Raw genomic sequence first — 26,937 nt, forward strand, 5'->3', positions numbered from 1 at the left:
GAAAATGCAGCAGGTACCGGTGAATTTCAAAATTAGAAATAGATACTCCATACCATTCATTATGGCCCCATAGATGCTCCACATAAAGCTGTGCCATATATAATGCTCTGCATCGTTGCCCCATAGATACTCCACATAAAGCTGTGCCATATATACAATGCTCTGCACCGTTGCCCCATAGATAGCTGTGCCATATATATAGTGCTCTGCACCGTTGCCCCATAGCTGTGCCATATATATAGTGCTCTGCACTGTTGCCCCATAGCTGTGCCATATAGTGCTCTGCACCATTGCCCCATAGCTGTGCCATATAGTGCTCTGCACCGTTGCCCCATAGCTCTGCCATATAGTGCTCTGCACCATTGCCCCATAGCTGTGCCATATAGTGCTCTGCACCGTTGCCCCATAGCTGTGCCATATAGTGCTCTGCACCATTGCCCCATAGCTGTGCCATATAGTGCTCTGCACCGTTGCCCCATAGCTGTGCCATATAGTGCTCTGCACCGTTGCCCCATAGCTGTGCCATGTAGTGCTCTGCACCATTGCCCCATAGCTGTGCCATATAGTGCTCTGCACCGTTGCCCCATAGCTGTGCCATATAGTGCTCTGCACCATTGCCCCATAGCTGTGCCATATAGTGCTCTGCACCGTTGCCCCATAGCTGTGCCATATAGTGCTCTGCACCGTTGCCCCATAGCTGTGCCATATAGTGCTCTGCACCGTTACCCCATAGCTGTGCCATATAGTGCTCTGCACCGTTGCCCCATAGCTCTGCCATATAGTGCTCTGCACCGTTACCCCATAGCTGTGCCATATAGTGCTCTGCACCATTGCCCAATAGCTTTGCCATATAGTGCTCTGCACCGTTGCCCCATAGCTCTGCCATATAGTGCTCTGAACCATTGCCCCATAGATAGCTGTGCCATATAGTGCTCTGCACCGTTGCCCCATAGCTGTGCCATATAGTGCTCTGCACCGTTGCCCCATAGCTGTGCCATATAGTGCTCTGCACAGTTGCCCCATAGCTGTGCCATACAGTGCTCTGCACCATTGCCCCATAGATGCTCCACATCTGTGCTGCTGCTGCTGCAATAAAAAAAAAAAAAACACATACTCACCTGTCTTGCTTGCAGCTCCTCAGCGTCCGGTCCTGGCGTCTCTCCGCACTGACTGATCAGGCAGAGGGCGGCGCGCACACTATATGCATCATCGCCCCCTCTGACCTGCACAGTCAGTGCAGAGAGACGCCGGGAAGATGGCGCGACGCCCGGCGTGTGGAACGAGGACAGGTGAATATGTCATACTTACCTGCTCCCGGCGTCCCGCTCCTTCCCCCAGACAGCTGGTGCCGCAGCCTCTTTCTCTATCAGCGGTCACCGGCACCGCTTCATTAGAGAAATGAATAGGCGGCTCCGCCCCTATGGGAGGTGGAGCAGCCTATTCATTTCTCTGAGTGGTCCCACGTGACCGCTCAGGGGAAGAGGCTGCGGCACCCGGAGACAGTGGGACGTGCAGGGGGGGCGCCAGGAGCCCCGGAAGCAGGTGAGTATATGACAGTCCTCACCCGCCGACCCCACCACCGATCATGACTCGAGTATAAGCCGAGAGGGGCACTTTCAGCCCAAAAATTTGGGCTGAAAATCTCGGCTTATACTCGAGTATATACGGTAGATTAGAGACAGTAAAAATATACTATGGTAATCGTCGCCTACTACAATATTTTTTACTAAATTGAGTTAGTGTCAGCGCGGAAAAAAAGGATCACATCCATGGGTCCTACATCAGTTCTAAATTAAAAAAAATTTACACCAAACACTCACACACCCAATTTGGTACATGCACAAACACCGCATATGTGAAAAAATGTCATCCCAAACACAATATTCAGTGGATGTGTGGCACCCCAGAGTCCGGTTGCCATGGTGACATTGCCACCCTCTGATGGGTGATGTCATGCCTGGAAGCAGAAAGAGGTCTCCATGCTAGGTAATACACAGCATACATCACAATTCCTGCTCCATACCAGAAGGGGGAGCTCTTGACCCGACTTCAAGGGGAGCTGCTCTCTCTCTGGTCGGGAGGAGGAGTCAGTGTAGGCTGTTAGGAAGTTAGTCAGAGAGAGAGGAGCGGAGACAAGATCTCTGGGGAATTGCAGCTGCATCAGGGCTGACCCCGGAGTGGAGCGCTGACAAGAAGGACGCCAGAGTGCTTGGCTGTGTGGGTGCTGTACGCCCAGAAAGCCGAATCTGGAGGGCAGGGGATTGCAAGCTCCCTGGCCACACCGAACACCCGGAGGCAACGCAGCAGACCAAGAGTCTGGGGCTGCTAGTGAACAGGCAGTGCCCATGATAGGCTCACGCTGTCTGCCATACAGGTCGAACCCAACACGCAGGAGAGTGCTGCAGCTAGCTACAGGCAGCAGGGACCCAAAAATAGAGCGCAGCAGGGAGGCCTCCAACCCCACCTGGCAAGGTGGACCCCATGAATGCTTCCAGGCTAGCCGGACTCCTGCTGTCATCTGTAACTGGTACCCCAGACTGCATGTTCATCTACCAAGAGGTAAAGGTAAAGAAAACGGCACTTTTCTGTGTCCCTTGCTTATTCTCTGCACCCCAACGTTCAGCACCACCTGAACCGACTGTTATATCTGCCCTGGGGCTCCACTATACTCGTGAGGAGCTGTACCACCTTTGCTGCGTCACCATCGGCCCCAGTGGACCTAAACCGCAGCGTCGGCCATCCCTTGCTGAACACCACAGGTGGCGTCATGAATTAATCCCATATAAATTTTTCCCTTGTATTTTTATTGCATGCCCAGGGCCACGGAGTCGGGTCACGGCCCCGTAACTTCCCCAAAGAATTGTCCGACCCGATTCTGAGTACCCCATGGCCCTGGTGGGCGTCGCAGAGGCATATGCTGTCTTTACCCCCTGACACGGACAGTGAGGGAGAGGATGCTACCTTCCTTTATTTTCAACTTCCTCAAGTGATGCCAAACTGGCGTGCAGATGCCCCAGGACAGAAAATGAACCGTGCATACCATTACTGACCTTGTATGGAGCTCACCCTCTGGGCACTATGGGCCACTGTTTCCTGATTTTATTATGCAATCAGGAATTCAATTTGACACCACCAGCCTCCCAGAAATAGACCTTTTTCAAAGTCTTTTTCTCAGCAGAGTTTGTAAAGCTCATGGTGGCTCAATCAAATTTGTATGCCCAGCAATTTTTGGCACAAAACCGCCCTTCATCATTTACTGATTGGACCTTTGTATACGCAGTAGCAGCAATAGTTTTTGGGCCTGGTCCTTTACATGGTATTAGTGAAGTAGCCAGAGCTTCGGCAATGTTGGAGTGTTGACGTTTTGTATAACACTCCAGTGTTACGCATGGCTTTGACAATTATGATGCACAATGTATTCCCCGAGACAACCCCAACTTTGACTGACTTTCCAAAGTTCGGCCGGTCATTGATCACTTCAGCAACAAGTTCAAAGGGATATTTGAGTGGATGAGTCCCTTATCTATTTTAAGGGGAGGCTCAAATTCTGGCAATATCTGCCCAGTAAGATGGCTAGGTATGGAATTGAGCTCTACAAACTGTGTAAGAGTACCTCAAGGTACACCCACAGGTTTAGAGTTTATGAAGGGAAGGATACCCAGATTCAACCCCCTGAATGCCCCCGTCCTGCGAGTGAGTGGGAAAATTATGTAGGATTTGGTGGATCCCTAGCTGGATCTAGTCTACAACTTCTATGTAGAAAACCTTTATACCAGTATCCCACTCATCAAGTCCCTCTCTGCGTGAGCTACAGCAGCCTGCGGTACTGTCCACGAGAAGCAGAGAGGCCTCCCTAAGTCGCTAATTGAACATCTCAGAAAGCGTGAGAACACAGCCCAATGTAGAGTCCACATGCTGGTGGTCATGTACAAGGATAAGATGGATGTCCTTTTCTTGACCACTATACACGGTTATGGCAGCACCACCATCGCTGTACAAGGTACCTCTACGCAGGTCAAACAAACGAGACTGTGTACTGGGGTACAACAAGAACATGATGGGAGTTGATCTCTCTGATCAAGTCCTTCAGCCGTCAGTGCCATGAGAAAAACCAAGGTGTAGTACAAGAAGCTGGACTTGCACATCGTACAAATGGCAATGTACAACGCTTTCGTGCTATCACAATGTGCAGACTAGACCAGTACGTACCTTCAGTACCAGGAGGTAGTAATCAACATCCTAATGTTTGGAAATCAGGAGGGAGCAGGCCCCAGCACTTACAGAACCGAAGCTGCTTGAATTGTACCAAGCCAAAATTTCCCCGATGAAGTCCCTCAAAGCACAAAGAAAGGAAGTTTGCAAAATAGGTGCAGAGTGTGTTACAGAAGGGGGATACGCAAGGGCACCACTTATTAATGCGACACCTGCCCGACAAACCTGGCCTGTGTATAAAAGAATGCTTCAAACTGTACCACACATCCAAGGACTAATAAATTAATTTCTGACTAACACAACTCACGTATGCCAACATGACGTACACTACACAACTCACATATGCCAACCTGATGCACTCTACATAATTTACGTATGCCATTACATTATAAAATTCACATACGAGGACATACTAGATCAATTCGAATATAGGGTCACTTATGGTGGGTTTTCACTGTTTCGGCACATCAGGGACTCTTCAAAAGCAACATGATGCCCGCAGACCATTCCATCAAAGGCTGCATTCCAAAACGTCACTCCTTTCCATCTGAGCCCTGCCGTGCGCCCAAACAGTAGTTTTCCTCCACATATGGGGCATCAGCATATTCAGGAGAAATTGAACAACAGATTTTAAGTTCCATTTTATCCTGTTACCCTTATGAAAATTAAAAAAAATGGGGCTAAAATATCAGTTTTGGGTGAAAAAAAAAATGTAATTTTTTTGTTTTTACAACTCAATGTTAAAATTTTCTATTAAGCACCTGGAGGTTCAAGGTGCTCACCACACATCTAGGAAAATTCCTTTGGGGGTCTAGTTTGTAAAATGGGGGTCACTTGTGGGAGATTTCCACTGTTTAGGCACATCAGAGGCTCTCCAAACACAACTTGACACTGGCAGACAATTTCATTAATGTCTGCATTCCAAATGTTACTTTTTTCCTTTCAAGCCCTGCCATGTACCCAAACAGTAGTTTTCCTCCACATACTGTATGGGGTATCAGTGTACTCAGGAGAAATTGCACAACAGATTTTGGGTTCCATTTCTCCTGTTACCCTTGTAAAAATAAAAAATTGTTGACTAAAAGTTAATTTTTGTGGAAAAAATGTGATTTTTTATTATTACGGCTCTACTTTATAAACTTCTGGGAAGCACCTGGGGGGTACAAGGTGCTCACCACACATCTAGGTAAGTTCCTTGAGGGGTCTAGTTTCCAAAATTGTGTCACTTGTTGGGGGTTTCAACTGTTTAGGCTCATCAGGGGCTCTCCAAACATCACATGTTGTCTGCTCTCGATTCCAGACAATTTTGCATTCAAAAAGTCAAACGATGTTCTTTCCTTTTCAAGCTCTGTTGTGCGCCAAAACAGTTATTTTCCCTCACAAATGGTGTTTCAGTGTACTCAGGATCAATGTGAATACTTTTCTGCCCAATGATGACAAAAGTACTCCGAGTGATACCTTTATTGACTAACCAGAAAATAATGTTTGCAAGCTATCAGAGCACAGTGGCTCCTTCTTCAGGCGAGATTACAAATAGATTAATAAGAAAAAGGCACAACATTTAAATGATACTACAGTAGGACATTTGTTCATGAGGTGGGAGGTGTGATGCCTCCTAAAGATAAGCCAAGGAAATCAAATTAGGCATTTTGTTACATATGGAGAGGTGGTGGGAATGTACTTAGTTGGTGGAGGTGTGAATTGTATCCATGTAGTGACTCATAAATCCAGGTGTTAAATTGAGTCCTAGTGTCAAAGAATTGAACATCTTTATCAGTTTGAATTCCCAAATTGTTCTTTCTCTGTCATCCTTAAAATAACCTTTTAGTATTAAGACTTTTAAGTCTGTCATACAATGTCCAGTTCTAGAGAAATGTTTTCCCACAGGCGAGTCCATTTCCTTCCTGATTGTGTGTCTGTGTAGGTTCATCCTAGTTTGTAGTTTTTGCATGGTTTCCCCAATATAGATAATTTCAGGGCATCTTGTACATTGTATCATGTACACCACGTTGGAGGATGTACATGAAAAGAAACCGGTGACCTTATAGTCCTGATTTGTGTTTGGCACGCGTTCTACATTTGTTGGTAATATGTGGGTACAAGTTTTGCATTTTTTATTGATACATGGGAAGGTGCCTATCACTGATGGTGATGAGAGGGCACTTCTGACAAGGAGATTCCTTTATTTAGGGGGCTGTTTGTAGGAGAGAAGTGGTAGTTCTGGCACTATGTCTTTCAATTTGTGGTCTCTATGGAATATGGGTTGTAGATCAGCACCAATTTTCCTTAGGATGCTCAAGTGGGGGTTGTATGTGACCACAAGAGGCACCCTGTTGTTGTCTTCTCTCAAATTGTAATCCCATGTACTCAGGAGAAATTGCACAACAGATTTGGGGGTCCATTTTCTCCTGTTATCTTTGTGAAAATAAAAAATTAGGGGCCAAAAGTTCATTTTTGTGGAAAAAATGTGATTTTTTTTTATTTTCACATCTCTACTTTATAAACTTCTGTGAAGCACCTGGGGGTTCAAGGTGCTGACCACACATCTAGATAACTACACTGAGGGGTCTAGTTTCCAAAATAGGGTCACTTGTGGGGGAATTCCACTGTTTAGGCACATCAGGGGCTCACCAAATACGTCCGCTCTCGATTCTAGACGTTTTTGCGTTCAAAAAGTCAAACGGCGCTCTTTCCCTTCTGAGCCCTAATGTGCACCCAAACAGTGGTTTTCCCTCCCACTTATGGGATATAAGTAATTGCACAACAGATTTGAGGTTTCATTTTCTCCTGTTACCCTTGTGAAAATAAAAATAATTGTGCCTAAAGTAAATTTTTTGTGAAAAAAGTTAAATGTTCATTTTTTCCTTCCACATTCCATTAATTCCTGTGAAGAACCTGAAGGAATAATAAACTTCTTGAATGTGGTTTTGACCACCTTGAGAGGTGCAGTTTTTAGATTGGTATCACTTTGGGATATTTTCTTTCATATAGTCCTTTCAAAGTCACTTCAAATGTGAGGTGGTCCCTAAAAAAAATGGTTTTCTAAATTTTCTTTGGAAATCCGCTGGTCAACTTTTAACCCTTATAACTTCCTAACAAAAAAAAACTTCTTTCAAAAATTCTGCTGATGTAAAGTAAACATATGGTAAATGTTATTTATTAACTATTTAAGGGCATATAAATGAAAAGTTTGAAAATTGCTAAATTTTCATAATTTTTGCCAAATTTTTAATTTTTTCACATATAAACGCAACAGATAGCGAAGAACTTTTACCACTATGATGAAGTACAATGTGTCATGAAAAAACACTCTCAGAATCAGTGGGATCCGTTGAAGCATTCCAGAGTTATTTCCTCTGATCAGAATTTTAAAATTTGACCTGGTCATGAAGGTAAAAAAAAAGGCTTAGAGGCTGAAGGGGGTAAATACAGTGTACAATAAGTGTAATATATATTAAACTCCTCAATCACAGGATGGATAGACATGTTAATGATATACTGTACAAATGATGAAATAGTGTAAACAACATTTTCTAAACAAAAGAAGCTGCCAGCAAAGGATTTTGATGATTTGTGTGTCCAAGTACATTCAGCGTGGCAGAGCATTAGAAACGTCAGTGATAGCATACAAAGACATGAAAGCGTGTACATTTCTGTGCACTAAATAAATTGAGATTTTTTAAAACTGTTTTTCTATTTTTTATCATTTGTATGTTATTTACATGTCAATTTAAATGTTAAGGAGTATTTGGTACATACTTCCGTTCGAAGAGCTCAGTTTTCTGACCATTCATAAATAAGACTCGGTTGATAATGAGACACGTAAATAATACTTACAACTATAAATGGGAAAGCCATTCCTATAGCGAAAAAACTCGTCCAGTTTACAGCTCCTCCTATCATGTAAGCTCCTGTACGTGCTGACTGGGTAAATAGTTCTGCAGTCAGTGTATTTGTGACACCACCTAGGATTCAAGAACACAATTATTTCTGTTATCAGAAAAATAGCCATAATGAGAAGTACAGTATTTCACTTCTTAAAGGGAACCTGTCAGCAGGATTGTGTATAGTAACCTACACCCAGTGTCAGGTCGGCGCCATTATACTGATTACAATGATACCTTGGTTGATGAAATCCGTCTTGTGGTTGTTTCTTAATCTTTATTTTCGGCTTTGTGTTAATGAGATTCTCATGCCCTAAGGTAGGGTTGGTGCATGTGGTGCTCTGATTATATATTCATAATGCAGACTGCTGACAGGTCACTGATCCCTCACTAACCCGCCCCCTAGTTTGCATAATGAATCTACTAATGTGTGTATTTTAAAAAAATATGTAACTTCATCAAAATGGCGGTGCCTGCGCACTATCACTTGTCAGTTCGTGCCTATTATATTGCTGTGCTGAAAAGAAAAAAATCACCATTAAAATTGCGCCGTTGGCGGCACCCGTGCATTAGCATCTATCGCGTTACGATAGATACTACTGCCCAAGCGCCTGTGCCAGCTCCTTGTTGCTGCAGGTAAAAAAAAAATCACACTACAACAATAAGGTGCCATCGGCTTTGCCTGAGCATTAGCACTTATTGCGTACCGATAGCTGCTACTGCACAAGTGCCTCCGCCTGCCCCTTGCTGCTGCAGCCAAAAGAATTTACACTACAACAAAATGGCCAACTAGTTATTCAGATGGAAGACACTTCAGAATACACATAGGTGACATTTGTGCCACAGCGGCCGTTTCTGTCCCTTTATTTCCAACATCTTTTGTCTGCCGTTTTTTACATTTAAATTGCATGCAATATACTGAAGTATAGACTGCGGTAAGTTGATTTACACTTATTTAGCATTTTTTTAAGCTGGATAAAGAGCAGAATTGCCTGAAAAAGATGTTGCATGTGCATACGGATTTGCCATGAACATTTAAAGGGCTTAAGGCAGCATGAATGCCAAATACGGCCCTGGGTTGTGTTATACAGAGCTCAGCATTCAGTTATCTGCTAGATCTGTAGCAGGTAAAACACTTATTTTATCAAAATAACAGCAAGCACTCTAGTAAGTGACACATTGCTGAAATTAGGGTCTCTGCTCCTACAGTATGCTCCTCTCAGATAATGGAGCAAAAATCTGGTGACACATTCCCCTTGTGCATTCCTCCTAATGACTCAGGTGATTTATAGATTATCAAGCACCTCCTTGGGCTCTCCGTCATAAATCTTACTCAATTCCTCTCTGGAGTAAGATTTGTGTCGTATCAAATGCCGCCACTAGTGTTGAGCGATACTTTCCGATATCGGAAAGTATCGGTATCGGAAAGTATCGGCCGATACCGTCACAGTATCGGAATCCAATCCGATACCGATACCCAATCCCAATGCAAGTCAATGGGACGAAAATATCGGAATTAAAATAAACCCTTTCTTTCCTTGTAGGTTAATTCTACATGAAGGAAAACAACTAAGAATAATGTAGGATGTATTGGGGGAGGTGGCGGAGACATTAAAGGCACAGGGGTTTATCCCAATCAAATAGAATAGCAGTATTTTTAATTTTTTTATGACGTTCGGCGTTAGAAAGAATTTGACTATGTTAATTTTTTATTTATTTTGTCAGATATTGATGTTTCACTACTTCCACGCCCTTCACCCTATTTTTTACTTCTCCCACACTTTCTTCTTCATTATCCTCATCATCAGCTTCTGTGACATCAACTTCTTCACCTTATTCATCTTCTTCTTTTCTACGTATATATATTTTTTTTTTTTTACATTGTTCATATTCTTTTTATTTAACTATTATCTTTTTTATATTCAACTTCTTCATCATATTCTTATTTGTGACAGGCATTCCCGTAGTTGTTATCTATAAAAGTTTGAAGATTACACCTTCCGTTCTGCCTGTCACAAAACAGTTACATTTGTCCGCGTTCAGTTTGGCCTGCAGCATCAGGCTTTATCCAGGGGCACCACGAGGAGGAACGGACTCACCCCCATACACTGCTTAGTCTTCTTCTGCTTATAATTTAGATAATATCTTTTGCTCTGATATTTAGTCTTATGCTTAATGTTCTTCTGCTCTTTGTTCTGCAGCCTCTTGTTCTTCTGCTTCTCGGTCTTCCAGGTTGTCGTCGTCATCTCCAGGGTCGTCATCTCCAGGGTCGTCGTCATCGGGGTCGTCGTCATCGGGGTCGTCGTCATCGGGGTCGTCTTCAGGGTCATCGTCTCCAGGGTCGTCGTCATCTCGGTGGTTGTCGTCTCTGGTGTCGTCATCATCTTAGGGGTGGTCTTCCGGGTCATCGTCTTTCGGGTCTTGAACTTGGAAATGTAGCAGAAGGTACAAGAAGGCTGAGAAAATGCCGAGAAACAGCTGATGGAACTGGAACTCGGATGGCTACCCGAAGGTCCAAGAGCCAATGGAACTACCGAGGACCAGCTGACGTTACTGGAACCCGGTTACTAAGCAGGAGGTACCCGTGCCTGAAAGCACTACCAAGGACCACCTGACGTTGGTGGAACTCGGATACCCAGAGGGAGGCACCTAAGCCAAAGGCTCTGCCCGGAACCAGCTGACGGTACTGGAACCAGGATGGGGAGCAGAAGGTACAAGAGCAAAAGACACTGCCGAGAACCAGCTGACGGTACTGGAACCCGGATGGGTAGCCGAAGGTCCAAGAGCCAATGGAACTACCGAGGACCAGCTGACGTCACTGGAACCCGGTTACTAAGCAGGAGGTACCCGTGCCTGAAAGCACTACCAAGGACCACCTGACGTTGGTGGAACTCGGATACCCAGAGGGAGGCACCTAAGCCAAAGGCTCTGCCCGGAACCAGCTGACGGTACTGGAACCAGGATGGGGAGCAGAAGGTACAAGAGCAAAAGACACTGCCGAGAACCAGCTGACGGTACTGGAACCCGGATGGGGACCTATTCAAGCTTGTCTTCCTAGGGCCCCAACTGGCGGTGTGTTAGAGCCCAGGGACAGCAGGAGGAGGAGCAGGGGGAGGGGAGTGTAGGCCGAAGCCTGCACAGGCGGCAGCTTTGGGTGTGTTGTGTCTGCGTGGCTTTTGCAGGACACGTTGCCGGCTACACAGCAGGGGAACAGCTGGCGGTGCTGGACCCCACTGACACATTGGCGAGGTGTTTGGCTCTGTGCAGCCAGCACTTCCGGACAGCAACTAGCGTTGTTGGAGCCCGGGCTCTGCAGGTGGAGCAGAGTGTAGGCCGAAGCCTAATTGAACCGATTTCAAAAGTCACCTTTAACCCCCCCTCAGGGGTTACAAAGTAGAAGAGCCACAGCTTATGCAGCAGCAGTGCTGCGCAAGTCAAAGGTTGCTCTTGTAATTTTTCTCCTTGCACACGCTGAATGGAACACGTGTAACATTTAGCCCTTTATACAGTCAAACTGTGTAATGGAGGCGAGAGTTCCCTTTGTAATGAGACGCAGCACAGGTGTCAAGAATCCCACCTTGGTGCTGGGTGCAGCCTCCCGAGCGTTGTTATTTGCTGTACAGGAGTCTGCGCTGTCGTGTTATCCCCTGGCCTAGCGCCGTTAGCGCTGCCCATCTTCTGGCATCATGTAATGTCGGCCGGTGCGGTTCGCGATGCCCCTGAATCCCAGCCCCGCAGTGTCTTAACATTGTTAAAACACTGCGGGGCTGGGATTCAGGGCCTGGCGCAGCACATATGTTCGCCTCTCACACTCGGGTCCTTACACCCGCTTCAGACTGTGCGGCGTCATCTGATCCCTTATCGCATGCCACGGCCATGAAGCCGCACAGTCCGAAGAAGGCGGAAGGAGAGGAGGGACAGGCGAACTGATGCACTGATCCTGCCCATCAATCACACCCTCGCAGTCCCAATAAATAAGACACCGAGGGGCGTTGTGTGGGTCAGGGCGGCCGCAGAGGCGCAGCCAGCCAAACAATGATGCCAGAAGACGGGCAGCGCTACCAAGGGGGTTGCAGCGTGTCATTACAAAGGAAAGTCACACCACCGGGACGGTTAAATGGTCACACAGAGGACACATTTCAGACGTGTTTTCAGTTCCACATGTGCGAGGAGAATACGTTTCTGAGCCACCTTGCACACATGCAGCATTACCGCTGTACAAGGTGGCTGGATAACGTAAAAACGCCTGGGGGAGGGGGGACAGGTTCCCTTCAATTTCAGTTCTTGTGTCTGCGTGGCTTTTGCAGGACACGTTGCCGGCTGCACAGCAGGGGAACAGCTGGCGGTGCTGGACCCCACTGACACATTGGCTGGTGTTTTTCTCTGTGCAGCTAGCACATCTGGGCCCCAACTGGCGGTGTGTTAGAGCCCAGGGACAGCAGGAGGAGGAGCAGGAGGAGGAGGAGCAGGGGGAGGGGAGTGTAGGCCGAAGCCTGCACAGGCGGCAGCTTTGGGTGTGTTGTGTCTGCGTGGCTTTTGCAGGACACGTTGCCGGCTACACAGCAGGGGAACAGCTGGCGGTGCTGGACCCCACTGACACATTGGCGAGGTGTTTGGCTCTGTGCAGCCAGCACTTCCGGACAGCAACTAGCGTTGTTGGAGCCCGGGCTCTGCAGGTGGAGCAGAGTGTAGGCCGAAGCCTAATTGAACCGATTTCAAAAGTCACCTTTAACCCCCCCTCAGGGGTTACAAAGTAGAAGAGCCACAGCTTATGCAGCAGCAGTGCTGCGCAAGTCAAAGGTTGCTCTTGTAATTTTTCTCCTTGCACACGCTGAATGGAACACGTATAACATTTAGCCCTTTATACAGTCAAACTGTGTAATGGAGGCGAGAGTTCCCTTTGTAATGAGACGCAGCACAGGTGTCAAGAATCCCACCTTGGTGCTGGGTGCAGCCTCCCGAGCGTTGTTATTTGCTGTACAGGAGTCTGCGCTGTCGTGTTATCCCCTGGCCTAGCGCCGTTAGCGCTGCCTATCTTCTGGCATCATGTAATGTCGGCCGGTGCGGTTCGCGATGCCCCTGAATCCCAGCCCCGCAGTGTCTTAACATTGTTAAAACACTGCGGGGCTGGGATTCAGGGCCTGGCGCAGCACATATGTTCGCCTCTCACACTCGGGTCCTTACACCCGCTTCAGACTGTGCGGCGTCATCTGATCCCTTATCGCATGCCACGGCCATGAAGCCGCACAGTCCGAAGAAGGCGGAAGGAGAGGAGGGACAGGCGAACTGATGCACTGATCCTGCCCATCAATCACACCCTCGCAGTCCCATTAAATAAGACAACGAGGGGCGTTGTGTGGGTCAGGGCGGCCGCAGAGGCGCAGCCAGCCAAACAATGATGCCAGAAGACGGGCAGCGTTACCAAGGAGCTTGTTGCGTGTGTCAATACAAAGTCAAATCACACCTGAGGGACGTTTTAATGGTCACAGAGGACACATTTTAGACGTGTTCACTTCAACATGGGCAAGGAGAATAAGTTTCTGAGCCACCTTGAACACATGCAGCATTACTGCTGTTCAAGGTAGCTGTAAAACATAGAAACACCTGGGGGAGGGGGGACAGGTTCCCTTCAATTTCAGTTCTTGTGTCTGCGTGGCGGTCGCAGGACACGTTGCCGGCTACACAGCAGGGGAACAGCTGGCGGTGCTGAACCCCACTGACACATTGGCTGGTGTTTTTCTCTGTGCAGCTAGCACATCTGGGCAAAAACTGGCGGTGTTAGAGCCCAGGGTCAGCAGGAGGAGCAGGGGGAGCGGAGTGTAGGCCGAAGCCTGCACTCGAGCAAGTTGAAAGGAAACCTTTAACCCCCCCCCCCCCCCCAGGCGTTTGTAGCTGAAAGAGCCATTGTGTACAGCACTAATGCTGGAAAAGGTAAACTTAGCTCTTTTAATTATGGTCCTTGTACATGCGGAACCTAACATTTATGAAATGTGTCTCCTCACAGCGTTAAACCGTCCGGTAGGTGGAACTTTCCTTTGTCGTGTGACGCAGCACAGCCATCATTTTTACCCCCTTGGCGCCGTCCGCCGCCTCCTCAGCGTTGTTTGAATCTGTCCCGGAGCCTGCGCTGTTAGGTTAGCCCTTGGCCATGCACACATGTTGCGCTGCCCGTCTTCTGACCTCATTTGGTGTCAGGCTGGCTGCGCCTGTGCGGGTGCGCTGGCCGAGATCCCGCCTCGCAGTGTCGTCTAATGTAATCCCACCGCGGGCCTGTGATCCGTGCCCGTGCGCAGTGCATATCCTCTCCTCTCACTCCCCTCCCTACGGCTTTTTCAGACTGTGCGGTGTCACGGCCGTGGCATGCTATTAGGGACCAGCTGACATCGCACAGTCTGAAGAAGCCGTAGGGAGGGGAGTGAGAGGAGAGGATATGCACTGCGCACGGGCACGGATCACAGGCCCGCGGTGGGATTACATTAGACGACACTGCGAGGCGGGATCTCGGCCAGCGCACCCGCACAGGCGCAGCCAGCCTGACACCAAATGAGGTCAGAAGACGGGCAGCGCAACATGTGTGCATGGCCAAGGGCTAACCTAACAGCGCAGGCTCCGGGACAGATTCAAACAACGCTGAGGAGGGGGCGCACGGCGCCAAGGGGGTAAAAATGATGGCTGTGCTGCGTCACACGACAAAGGAAAGTTCCACCTACCGGACGGTTTAACGCTGTGTGGGGACACATTTCATAAGTGTTTGGTTCAGCATGTGCAAGGAGCATCACGAAAAGAGGCACTTTTTCCCTTTGCATCATTACTGCTGCACAAGGTGGCTCCTTCAGTAACAAACGCCTGGGGGGGGGGGGGGTCAGGTTCCCTTACATTTAACTTGTTGTGTCTGCGTGGCGGTCGCAGTACACGTTGCCGTATACACAGCAGGGGAACAGCTGGCGGTGCTGAACCCCACTAACACATTGGCGAGGTGTTTGGCTCTGTGCGTACAGCACTTCTGGACGGCAACTAGCGGTGTTGGAGCCCAGGGACAGGTGGAGGAGGAGGAGGTTGGAGGAGGTTGGAGGAGGTAGGAGGGATTGCCACACACACAGCAGGGGAACAGCTGACGTTACTGAACCCCAATAACAGAGGAGGGACTGTTGACTGTGCGTACAGCACTTCTGGACGGCAACTGGCGGTGTTGGAGCCCAGGGACAGGTGGAGGAGGAGGAGGTTGGAGGAGGTAGGAGGGATTGCCACACACACAGCAGGGGAACAGCTGACGTTACTGAACCCCAATAACAGAGGAGGGACTGTTGACTGTGCGTACAGCACTTCTGGACGGCAACTGGCGGTGTTGGAGCCCAGGGACAGGTGGAGGAGGAGGAGGTTGGAGGAGGTAGGAGGAGGTAGGAGGGCTTGCCACACACACAGCAGGGGAACAGCTGACGTTACTGAACCCCAATAACAGAGGAGGGACTGTTGACTGTGCGTACAGCACTTCTGGACGGCAACTGGCGGTGTTGGAGCCCAGGGACAGGTGGAGGAGGAGGAGGTTGGAGGAGGTAGGAGGAGGTAGGAGGGATTGCCACACACACAGCAGGGGAACAGCTGACGTTACTGAACCCCAATAACAGAGGAGGGACTGTTGACTGTGCGTACAGCACTTCTGGACGGCAACTGGCGGTGTTGGAGCCCAGGGACAGGTGGAGGAGGAGGAGGTTGGAGGAGGTTGGAGGAGGTAGGAGGGATTGCCACACACACAGCAGGGGAACAGCTGACGTTACTGAACCCCAATAACAGAGGAGGGACTGTTGACTGTGCGTACAGCACTTCTGGACGGCAACTGGCGGTGTTGGAGCCCAGGGACAGGTGGAGGAGGAGGAGGTTGGAGGAGGTAGGAGGGATTGCCACACACACAGCAGGGGAACAGCTGACGTTACTGAACCCCAATAACAGAGGAGGGACTGTTGACTGTGCGTACAGCACTTCTGGACGGCAACTGGCGGTGTTGGAGCCCAGGGACAGGTGGAGGAGGAGGAGGTTGGAGGAGGTAGGAGGAGGTAGGAGGGATTGCCACACACACAGCAGGGGAACAGCTGACGTTACTGAACCCCAATAAAAGAGGAGGGACTGTTGACTGTGCGTACAGCACTTCTGGACGGCAACTGGCGGTGTTGGAGCCCAGGGACAGGTGGAGGAGGAGGAGGTTGGAGGAGGTAGGAGGGATTGCCACACACACAGCAGGGGAACAGCTGACGTTACTGAACCCCAATAACAGAGGAGGGACTGTTGACTGTGCGTACAGCACTTCTGGACGGCAACTGGCGGTGTTGGAGCCCAGGGACAGGTGGAGGAGGAGGAGGTTGGAGGAGGTAGGAGGAGGTAGGAGGGATTGCCACACACACAGCAGGGGAACAGCTGACGTTACTGAACCCCAATAACAGAGGAGGGACTGTTGACTGTGCGTACAGCACTTCTGGACGGCAACTGGCGGTGTTGGAGCCCAGGGACAGGTGGAGGAGGAGGAGGTTGGAGGAGGTAGGAGGAGGTAGGAGGGATTGCCACACACACAGCAGGGGAACAGCTGACGTTACTGAACCCCAATAACAGAGGAGGGACTGTTGACTGTGCGTACAGCACTTCTGGACGGCAACTGGCGGTGTTGGAGCCCAGGGACAGGTGGAGGAGGTTGGAGGAGGTAGGAGGGATTGCCACACACACAGCAGGGGAACAGCTGACGTTACTGAACCCCAATAACAGAGGAGGGACTGTTGACTGTGCGTACAGCACTTCTGGACGGCAACTGGCGGTGTTGGAGCCCAGGGACAGGTGGAGGAGGAGGAGGTTGGAGGAGGTAGGAGGAGGTAGGAGGGATTGCCACACACACAGCAGGGGAACAGCTGACGTTACTGAACCCCAATAACAGAGGAGGGACTGTTGACTGTGCGTACAGCACTTCTGGACGGCAACTGGCGGTGTTGGAGCCCAGGGACAGGTGGAGGAGGAGGAGGTTGGAGGAGGTAGGAGGGATTGCCACACACACAGCAGGGGAACAGCTGACGTTACTGAACCCCAATAAGAGAGGAGCGACTGTTGACTGTGCGTACAGCACTTCTGGACGGCAACTAGCGGTGTTGGAGCCCAGGGGCAGGTGGAAAAGCAGAGGAACACAATGTAGGCCGAAGCCTGAGAAAGTCGAAAGGGAACCTTTAACCCCCCCCCCAAGGCGTTTGTAGCTGAAAGAGCCAGCTTGTGCAGCACAAAAGATGCAAAAGGAAAAGGTGGCTCTTTTCATCATGCTCCTTGCAAACACAGAACTAAACACTTTTAAAATGTGTCCCCTGAAGCCGTGAAACCGTCCCGGAGGTGGGACTTTCCTTCGTAATATGACGCAGCACAGCCATCATTACTACCCCCCCGCCGCCGTGCCCCGGCTCCTCAGCGTTGTTTGATTCCGTCCCGGAGCCTGCGCTGTTATGTTATCCCGTGGCCAGGCACACTTAGCGCTGCCCGTCTTCTGGCATCATTTGGTGTCAGGCTGGCTGCGCCTGTGCGGCCACGCTGGCCGAGAGCCCGCCTCGCAGTGTCTTCTGATTTAATCCCACTGGGGGCCTGGGATCCATGGCCATGCGCAGTGCATATCCTCGCCTCTCACTCCCCTCCCTACGGCTTCTTTTTCAGACTGTGCGGTGTCACGGCCGTGGCATGCTATTAGGGACCAGCTGACACCGAACAGTCTGAAGAAGCCATAGGGAGATGAGTGAGAGGTGGAGGTTCAGATATGCACTGCGCATGTCCATAGATCCCAGGCCCCCAGTGGGATTAAATCAGAAGACACTGCGAGGCGGGCTCTCGGCCAGCGTGGCCGCACAGGCGCAGCCAGCCTGACACCAAATGATGCCAGAAGACGGGCAGCGCTAAGTGTGCCTGGCCACGGGATAACATAACAGCGCAGGCTCCGGGACGGAATCAAACAACGCTGAGGAGCCGGGGCGCGGCGCCGGGGGGGTAGGAATGACGGCTGTGCTGCGTCATATTACGAAGGAAAGTCCCACCTCCGGGACGGTTTTACGGTATCAGTGGACACATTTTATAAGTGTTAAGTTCTGTGTGTGCAAGGAGCAAAACCAAAATAGCTACCTTTTTCCTTGTGCAGCATTACTGCTGCACAAGGTGGCTCTTTCAGTAACAAACGCCTTGGGGGGGGGGGGACAGATTCCCTTACATTTCAGTTGTTGTGTCAGCGTGGCGGTCGCATGACACATTGCCGGCTACACAGCTGGGGATCAGCTGACGTTACTGAAACCCAATAACACTGGGTCGTATGTTTTGACTGTGCAGACGGCACATCTGAGCCTCAACTGGCGGTGTTGGAGCCCAGGAATTTAAGTTCAGGTGGTAGAAAGATGAACACAACAGGAGACCTGGATAACGTATACAGTGACCTAATTATTTAATCAGGAGGAGGAGTGGCAAATTCCTGCGAGATCCAGGCCTTGTTCATTTTCAGGAAAGTAAGCCGGTCAACGTTATCGGAGGATAGTCGCATGCGACGGTCAGTTAGTACACCACCTGCAGCACTAAAGACACGTTCCGATAATACACTGGCCGCAGGGCAAGACAGCACCTCCAATGCATACTGGCTTAGCTCTGGCCATGTATCCAGCTTTGAGACCCAAAACTTGAAAGGGGAAGAGCCGTCTGGGAGTACAGCAAGAGGGCAAGACATGTAGTCTGTCACCATCTGACGGAACCGTTGCCTCCTGCTGACTGGAGCCGTCTGTGATGGTGTAGACTTTTGTGGCGGGCACAGAAAACTGTGCCACAGTTCGGCCATACTGGTCTTGCCTTGGGCAGAGGCACTGCTTCTGCTCCCTCTTTGTGCAGAGCCTCCACCACTGCCTGGACGCACTGAGCTGCTTTGGAATGCACTAGCAGCACTTCTCTCAGTTGGAATGGAGAAGATGATGGAACTGACCAGTGTGTCTTGGTACTCCCGCATTTTTCGCTCCCGGTTCAACGGTGTGATGAGGCTTTCTACGTTGTCCCGGTAGCGAGGATCGAGGAGGGTGAACACCCAATAATCAGACATGTTGAGAATGTGGTCGATGCGGCGGTCGTTTCTCAGGCACTGCAGCATGTAATCCACCATGTGCTGCAGACTGCCAACTGCCCAAGAAACGCTGTCCCCAGCTGGAGGCGTGATCTCTGCCCGCTCGTCATCACCCCACCCTCGCTGTACACACTGAGTACTGGACAATTCGGGAACTCCCTCCTCTGGACGGATGTCTTCCTCCTCCATTGACTCCTCCTCATCCTCCTCACAAACTGTCCCCTGCCTACGCGTTTGTGAGGAACCACGTGGCGCTGACTGTCCAGAAGATGATGGAAGTGGTGAATCCTCATCCTCCACCTCTTCCACAACATCATCCCTTAGCGCTTGCAGTGATTTTTCAAGCAGGCAGATAAGGGGGACAGTCATGCTGACTAGTGCATCATCTGCACTCGCCATCCGCGTGGAATAATCAAAGGGACGCAAAACCTGGCAGACATCCTTCATAGTGGCCCACTCTGTGGTTGTGAAGTCTGTACGGCGCTGACTGCGACTTTTTTGCGCCTGATACAGCTGGTACTCCATTACAGCTTGCTGCTGCTCACACAACCGCTCCAACATATGTAACGTGGAATTCCACCTGGTAGGTAGGTCACATATGATGCGATGTTCCGGCAGGCGGTGTCGGCGCTGCAGAGCCGCAATGCGCGCTTTTGCCGTGCTGGAACGCCGCAAGTGAGCACACTCTAGGCGGACCTTGTGCAGCAGTGCATCAAGATCCGGATAGTCCCTCAAAAAACTCTGCACGACCAAATTGAGCACATGTGCCAGACATGGGATGTGAGTGAGGTTGCCGAGGCCCAGGGCTGCCACCAGATTTCGGCCATTATCACACACTACCATGCCTGGCTGGAGATTCGCTGGCTCAAACCACACATCGCTCTCCTGCTTGATGGCATTCCAGAGCTCCTGCGCTGTGTGGCTACGATTCCCCAAAAAAATTAATTTCAAGACGGCCTGTTGACATTTGGCCACGGCTGTGCTCATGTCAGTCGTAACAGGTACACGTTCATCACGGGTCCATGTGGAGGTGGACTGTGACGGCTCCTGCAGCGATGATTCTGAGGAACTGGTGTAAGAGGAGGAGTCAATGCGTACAGAATGGATTCCTGCAATCCTTGGAGTGGGCAGGACACGTCCTGCGCCACTCGCACGGTCTGTACCCGGCTCAACGACATTAACCCAATGGGCAGTGAGGGAAAGGTATCGCCCCTGTCCATGTTGACTGGTCCACGCATCGGTGGTGAGGTGGACCTTGCTACTGACGGCGTTCAGTAGCGCGTGTTTTATGTGTCCCTCCACATGCTTGTGCAGGGCAGGGACGGCTTGCCTGCTGAAGTAAAAGCGGCTGGGCACACTGTACTGTGGGACTGCCAATGACATCAAGTCACGGAAGCTGTCAGTCTCCACCAGCCTGAATGACAGCATTTCCAGTGACAGAAGTTTGGCAATGCCTGCAGTCAGAGCCTGTGCTCGTGGGTGGTTTGACGAGAAAGGCCGCCTTTTCTCCCATGCCTGTACTACCGATGGCTGTAGACTGGGCTGGGAGTGTGTGGTTGACTGGGAAAGTGGTGCTGCGGGTGGAATGACAGCGGGTCTCTGGACAACAGGGCCAGAGGTTCTTCCACGGCGATCCTGGGAGGAAGCCGAACCAGCTGCGTGTGAGCTAGAGGAAGAGGCACCACGAGCTGAAGAGGTGGTAGCTGCCGCTGTTGGTTGGCCTAGCTCTTCAGTGTGTTTGTCTAACTCCGCCGGGTGCCTGTTGCGCACATGTTTCCACATGTTGGAGGTATTGAGGTTGGCGACTTTTTGACCTCTTTTGATTTTTTGATGACACACCTTGCATCTGACATAGCAAATGTCATCTGCAACTGTGTCAAAAAAGGACCAGGCACTGCAAGTCTTGGGAGCCCCCCTTTTGACTTTTGGAAGAGACATGCTCCTTACGGGTGCCAAAGCGGAGGCTGCAGGATCCGCAGTCTTCCCCCTCCCTCTCCCTCTTTGGGCCGTACGGGGAATCTCTTCCTCAGAGCTGCTCCCACCACCTTCCTGTCCCTGACGCCAAGATGGGTCAAGGACCTCATCATCTACACTACCCTCTGCCCCCAACTGCTCCTCCTGGGTAGTCTCAGCAGCAGAGCACGCACCAGTAAGTGGCACCTGAGTGTCATCATCAGCTGATGCGGCCTGCGAGGTGGTGACCGGAGCCACTGGCCCACCCGCCTCTTCAGAGGAAGACAGAAAAAGCTGTTGGGCATCACTGCACCCTGCCTCTTCTTCCATTTCTCCAATGCTGCTTGGCTGGCCCCCTGTTTCCAAGCCAAGAGATGATTCAGAGAACAGAAGTAGAGACTGCTCCTGTCCTGGGATCTCTGTCTGCCTGGGCAATTTTGCAGGTGGTGAAGAGACAGATGGCTGCTCTCCAGTGCTCTGTGTCTGAGAGGATGTGGCACTAATGGAAGTTGATGCATTAGCTGCCATCCATCCCACAACGGCTTCAATTTGGTCTTCACGCAGCAGCGGTGTACGGCGCTCGGCGACAAAGCTGCGCATGAACGACTGTTCCCTTGTGAAAGTGGGTGCTGATGACTCACCGGTGCCCGCAGCAGGCACAGAATCCCCACGTCCCCTCCCTGCTCCGCGCCCACGCCCACGCCCACGTGCCTTACTCACTGCCTTCTTCATCTTGGTTGACTGATAAAGATAAGCAGAAAAGTACTAACGGCTTTGTGTGCTTATTCCTGAGCAACTCCTCCTAACAGGTATAAGACACACTAATTTTCTAAAGTGTGGACTAGACTTGAATATGAGCTAATGTGGCCTACACAAATGTAAAGTGGTGTGTAACTGGTGTGTTTGGTGAACTTTATTATTTATTTATTTTTTGGTGGCTGAACTGACAACGGATAGAGCTGCAATCACACGGAGACCGTGCAGACAGCCGTAAACGGCGCTGCAAGGCCCAAAAACCCTCCTCTACTTTATCCTATGTAGTGTTTTTCCACAAATTAGCTGGAGACGGGTGGAAAGACACTAATAGGATTTTTTAAAATAAATTAGCAGCAGACTACACTACTTTGAAAAAAAAGAAAATTGATTTGGCGGTATGACGCAGTGAAAAACCCTGAGCTGCAGACAACCAGGCTACGGCTGCTCACAGACTACAGGGCGAGCTGCAGTCACACGGAGACCGTGCAGACAGCCGTAAACGGCGCTGCAAGGCCCAAAAACCCTCCTCTACTTTATCCTATGTAGTGTTTTTCCACAAATTAGCTGGAGACGGGTGGAAAGACACTAATAGGATTTTTTAAAATAAATTAGCAGCAGACTACACTACTTTGAAAAAAAAGAAAATTGATTTGGCGGTATGACGCAGTGAAAAACCCTGAGCTGGAGACAACCAGGCTATAGCTGCTCACAGATTACAGGGCGAGCTGCAGTCACACGGAGACCGTGCAGACAGCCGTAAACGGCGCTGCAAGGCCCAAAAACCCTCCTCTACTTTATCCTATGTAGTGTTTTTCCACAAATTAGCTGGAGACGGGTGGAAAGACACTAATAGGAATTTTTGGAAAAAATGTGCAGCAGCCTGCACTACTTCAAAAAAAAAAAAAAAAAAGGACAGTATGAGGCAATGAACCACCCTCCCTGAACTGAATACAACCAGCTATGGATGGCCTATGTGGCTGCACTCAGACTAGAGAGTGGGCTGCACTCACACACACACACAGAGAGACCTTGCAGATCGCTGTGAAAACAGCGCTACAAGGCAAAAGGAAGGTGAATAGTAGGTGAACACAGCGGTTGCTAAATTAGCCTTTGGAAAGCACAAAGAAGCAAATCGCTATCTCTAAACTGTCCCTCAGTCAGCAAACAGCGTCCTGTCACTAACTGAATTCACAGCAGAGTGATCGCAAAATGGCGCCAGCGACTTTTAAACTGCATCATGACATCATTTCAGCAGCCAATCACAGCCTTGCCAGTAGTTTCATGCCCTCCATGCTAAACAGGATGTGCCCACACTTGGAATCTTTCTCATTGGCTGAATTTCTGAATTTTGAATCATTGAACTTCTGATTCCGGTATCCGATACGCGCCAAGTATCGGAATCCCGGTATCGGAATTCCGATACCGCTAGTATCGGCCGATACCCGATACTTGCGGTATCGGAATGCTCAACACTAGCCGCCACACGTCATGAATTTGATGAACAGCAGTCACCGTGTCCCAGCTCTGCCCACTTTGTCAGAGCTGGGTGAAAATGGTGTAAAAATGGCAAAGGCTTAAAAATTTGAGTTGAGCCAAAATTTTGCGACTTTTTACGCCAGAGTTCTGGTGTAAAAGTTTTGATGAATCAGCCCTGATTTATTAGGACTGGCATTTTCCAAACCAGTCTTGATGACCAGTGAGCTGAGCCACGCAACTATCAAAGTCCATCTAATTTTCAAAATGTTGGCAAAGCTAGCAAAGAAGGGCGTAAAACTGCCAAAAGTCTCAACATTCTTGAACAACTAGGAGTTATGCAAACAGTTTGCAACATTTGTAGTAGTTTTACACCAAAAAAGTGACAAAAACTCCTCCATGAATCCAGGCCTATATTTTACATATCATATACATAGTTGTATTAGTACGTTCTATTAGCATATTAATTACTGATTTAAGCTGACGTTGACATGAATTAGTTTCTAATTGCTGTTCTCTCAACAGCTTTGTAGCTTTTTGCATATTGGTTACTTACCTGGTCCTAGACCAAAACTTAGTATAAAAGTTAAAATAGCTGCCATACTAAAATAAGGGACCCATGGATATGAATCCTAGAAAGAAAGAGAAAAAAAACAACATCATTGTAACGTATAAGGTAATAGCTCAAAAAGTTAAACTGATCTATAAAAAAACTGGTCTACATTAAAATGTTGAAGTTCACAGAACTGTATTATTAATATTTATTTATATAGCACCATTGATTTCATGGTGCTGTACATGAGAAGGAGTTACATACAAATTACAGAGACTGATACAGAGGGGTGAGGACCCAGCCCTTGCGGGCTTACATTCTACAGGATGGTGGGGAAGGAGAGAGTAAGTCGAGGGTTGCAGGAGCTCCGGTGTTGGTGAGGCGGTAGCTCCGGTAGTGGTGAGGAGGCAGTGGGGTCAGAGCAGGCTGTAGGCTTTCCTGAAGTGGTGGGTTTTCAGGTTCCGTCTGAAGGATCCGAATGTGGTTGATAGTCGGACGTGTTGGGGCAAAGAATTCCAGAGGATGGGGGATATTTGGGAGAAGTCTTGGAGGCGGTTGGGTGAGGAGCGAATAAATGTGGAGGAGAGAAGGAGGTCTTGGGAGGACCGGAGACTACGTGAGGAAAAATATTGGGAGATTAGTTCAGAGATATATGGAGGAGACTGGTTGTGGATGGCATTGTAGGTCAGTATTAGTAATTTGAACTGAATACACTGAGGGAATGGGAGCCAGTGAAGAGATTTGCAGAGGGGGAAGCAGAGGAGTAGCGAGGAGAGAGATTAATTAGTCAGAGTTAGCAGAGATAAGGATGGACTGGAGAGCTGCAAGGGTGTTAGCAGGGAGGCCACATAAATAGGATGTTGCAGTAGTCAATGTGGGAGATGAAGAGGGCATGCACAAGCATTTTAGTAGATTGACGGTTGAGGAAAGGACAGATTCTGGAGATATTTTTGAGCTGGAGGCGACAGGAAGTGGAAAGAGCTTGGATGTGCGGTTTGAAGGACAGGGCAGAGTCAAGGGTTACTCCGAGGCAGCGGACTTCCGGGACGGGGGGAAGCGTGATGTCGTTAATTGCGATAGATCAGGTAAGGAAGATCTATGAGATGAAGGAAACATGATGAGTTCAGATTTGTCCACATTGAGTTTGAGGAAGCGAGAGGAGAAGAAGGAGGATATGGCTGATAAACACTCCGGGATTCTGGACAGCAGAGAGGTGACGTCTGGGCCAGAAAGGTAGATCTGAGTGTCATCAGCATAAAGGTGGAACTGGAATCCATGGAAATTTATGAGTTGTCCCAGGACATAGTACATGGTATTATTACTATTATTCTTAACACATGGACCTTTCCCTAATCTTTTTTTGCCTCCTTTAAAAGGGAACCCAGCATGTTAAAAACACAATATTATATCGACGCAGCGGTGGTCGAGCCTGCTACCACGACTGGTAGCCCTTCTTAGTCTCTCACAATGTGTTAGCTTTATCTCTTTTTCCTCCTTTGTTAGCTGACATTTTATATTAAGAAGTCCTAATTTCACATCATATCACTTAGGTCTTCCAGCCGTTCCCTTGTGGAACAACAGCGCTGGATTAATGATTAATTTTCAGCCTGAACGTGTTTTAATTGTTGTTGATGTTAAACTTGCTTGTTGTATACTTTACAATTCTTTGATTAGTAGACTTAACTACGCCTCCCTCTCCAATGCTCTGCGATCTATCCCCTTTCTGACTAACTGAGTAATGTAATGAGTATGTATTACATGTTTGTTTTGAAAACTTAAATAAAGAATTACAAAAAAAACAAAAATACAATATTAATATGCAGATATGGGGTTAATTGGCATGCTAGGAAATAAACATTAATCCTCCCTAGAGTCTCCAGCTTTCAGTCATAGAGCAGCAACTTCAGTCACTGCTCAGTACATAGAGAGTGCCTGCTGTAACCGCACCTCCGGCACTGACTGACAGCTAGCTCACTAATGCATCAGTGCTGTTCGGGGTTGCTGTGGTACTCCAGGAGTTCGGGTACCACAGTGGTGCTGCCTTCCCCTCGGGGAAGGTAGTGCCATGCCTGAAGACAAGTGGGATCCATTTGGCAGGTAATCTTACACACAACACATTCTGAATCCAGGCCAGAAGGAGGAGCTCAAAACCTGGTTTTAGGGGAACTTCCCTCAATAAAGATCCTGGTCTGGAGGAGGAGTCAGTTCAGTTGAGTGGAGGGTGGGTGGACAGAGAGTCAGAGAAGGAGCAGAGGAGAGATTAGGAGATCAAGGAGGCTGCAATTGGGTGCCAGAGCGCAGAAACCAGGCACTGGGAGCCTGAGGTTGTGGACAACTCCAAGTTCCACAACAGAACTGGAGGGCATAGGACTATACGTAGATTGCCCATATAACGCCTGAGGCACATCAACAGTTAGAGCCTGGAGTCACCGTGTCTGAGACCCCAAGAAAACAGTTCAAGTTGCCTACCATACAGGTACTGTCCCAGGACAGGAGAGAACGAGGACCTTGTTAGGACACTACAGGCAGCAAGGGACTAATAGTCAGCGGAAAGTGGAAGGCTCCCAACCTGACCTGCCAAGGGGGTTTCCACCTGTCTTCAGGCTGCCTGGACTCCATTTACACTTGTTGCCGGTATAATGGACTGTGGCCTGCTACCATCAGTAAACCAGGTAAAGACTGCAACCCTGTGTCCTCTGTTTTTTTACCGGCAACCCACCATCCTTGTCCACTCCACTAGGAGCCCTGGGGACCCCGCTTCACCTGTGGGAAGCGTCACCATCCATGCTGCAGTAACATCACCCCAGAGGACCTCTTTAAGCAGCGTCGGTCCCCTCTGACCGAGAACCACAGGTAGCGTCACGAATACAAACTTTATTACAAAGTCCCTTAAAAGACTTTTCCATTTTAATTGAGTGCCCAGGGCCACGGACCGGGTCGCAGCCTCCATGACATCCCCTTTAAGTGTGACCAGACCCGGTACCGAGTATCCCCATTGCCCT

At 49.3% G+C, this 26,937-nt stretch overlaps 1 protein-coding gene across 2 annotated transcripts in view; it reads right to left on the reverse strand.

The window, feature by feature from the left end:
• Positions 1 to 26,937, reverse strand: part of LOC143815641 (solute carrier family 2, facilitated glucose transporter member 11-like) — a 145,048-nt gene that overhangs the window by 12,054 nt on the left and 106,057 nt on the right. For both annotated transcript variants that reach the window (XM_077295100.1, XM_077295090.1), the window contains exons 10-11: positions 23,939 to 24,014; positions 8,050 to 8,177 (exon numbers count right to left, since the gene is read on the reverse strand). In XM_077295100.1, coding sequence (XP_077151215.1) covers positions 8,050 to 8,177; positions 23,939 to 24,014 — 204 coding nt within the window. The remainder of the gene's footprint in view (positions 1 to 8,049; positions 8,178 to 23,938; positions 24,015 to 26,937) is intronic.

This window comes from Ranitomeya variabilis, chromosome 1 (assembly GCF_051348905.1).
Source record: "Ranitomeya variabilis isolate aRanVar5 chromosome 1, aRanVar5.hap1, whole genome shotgun sequence".
In the NCBI taxonomy this organism is placed as follows: Eukaryota; Metazoa; Chordata; class Amphibia; order Anura; family Dendrobatidae; genus Ranitomeya; species Ranitomeya variabilis.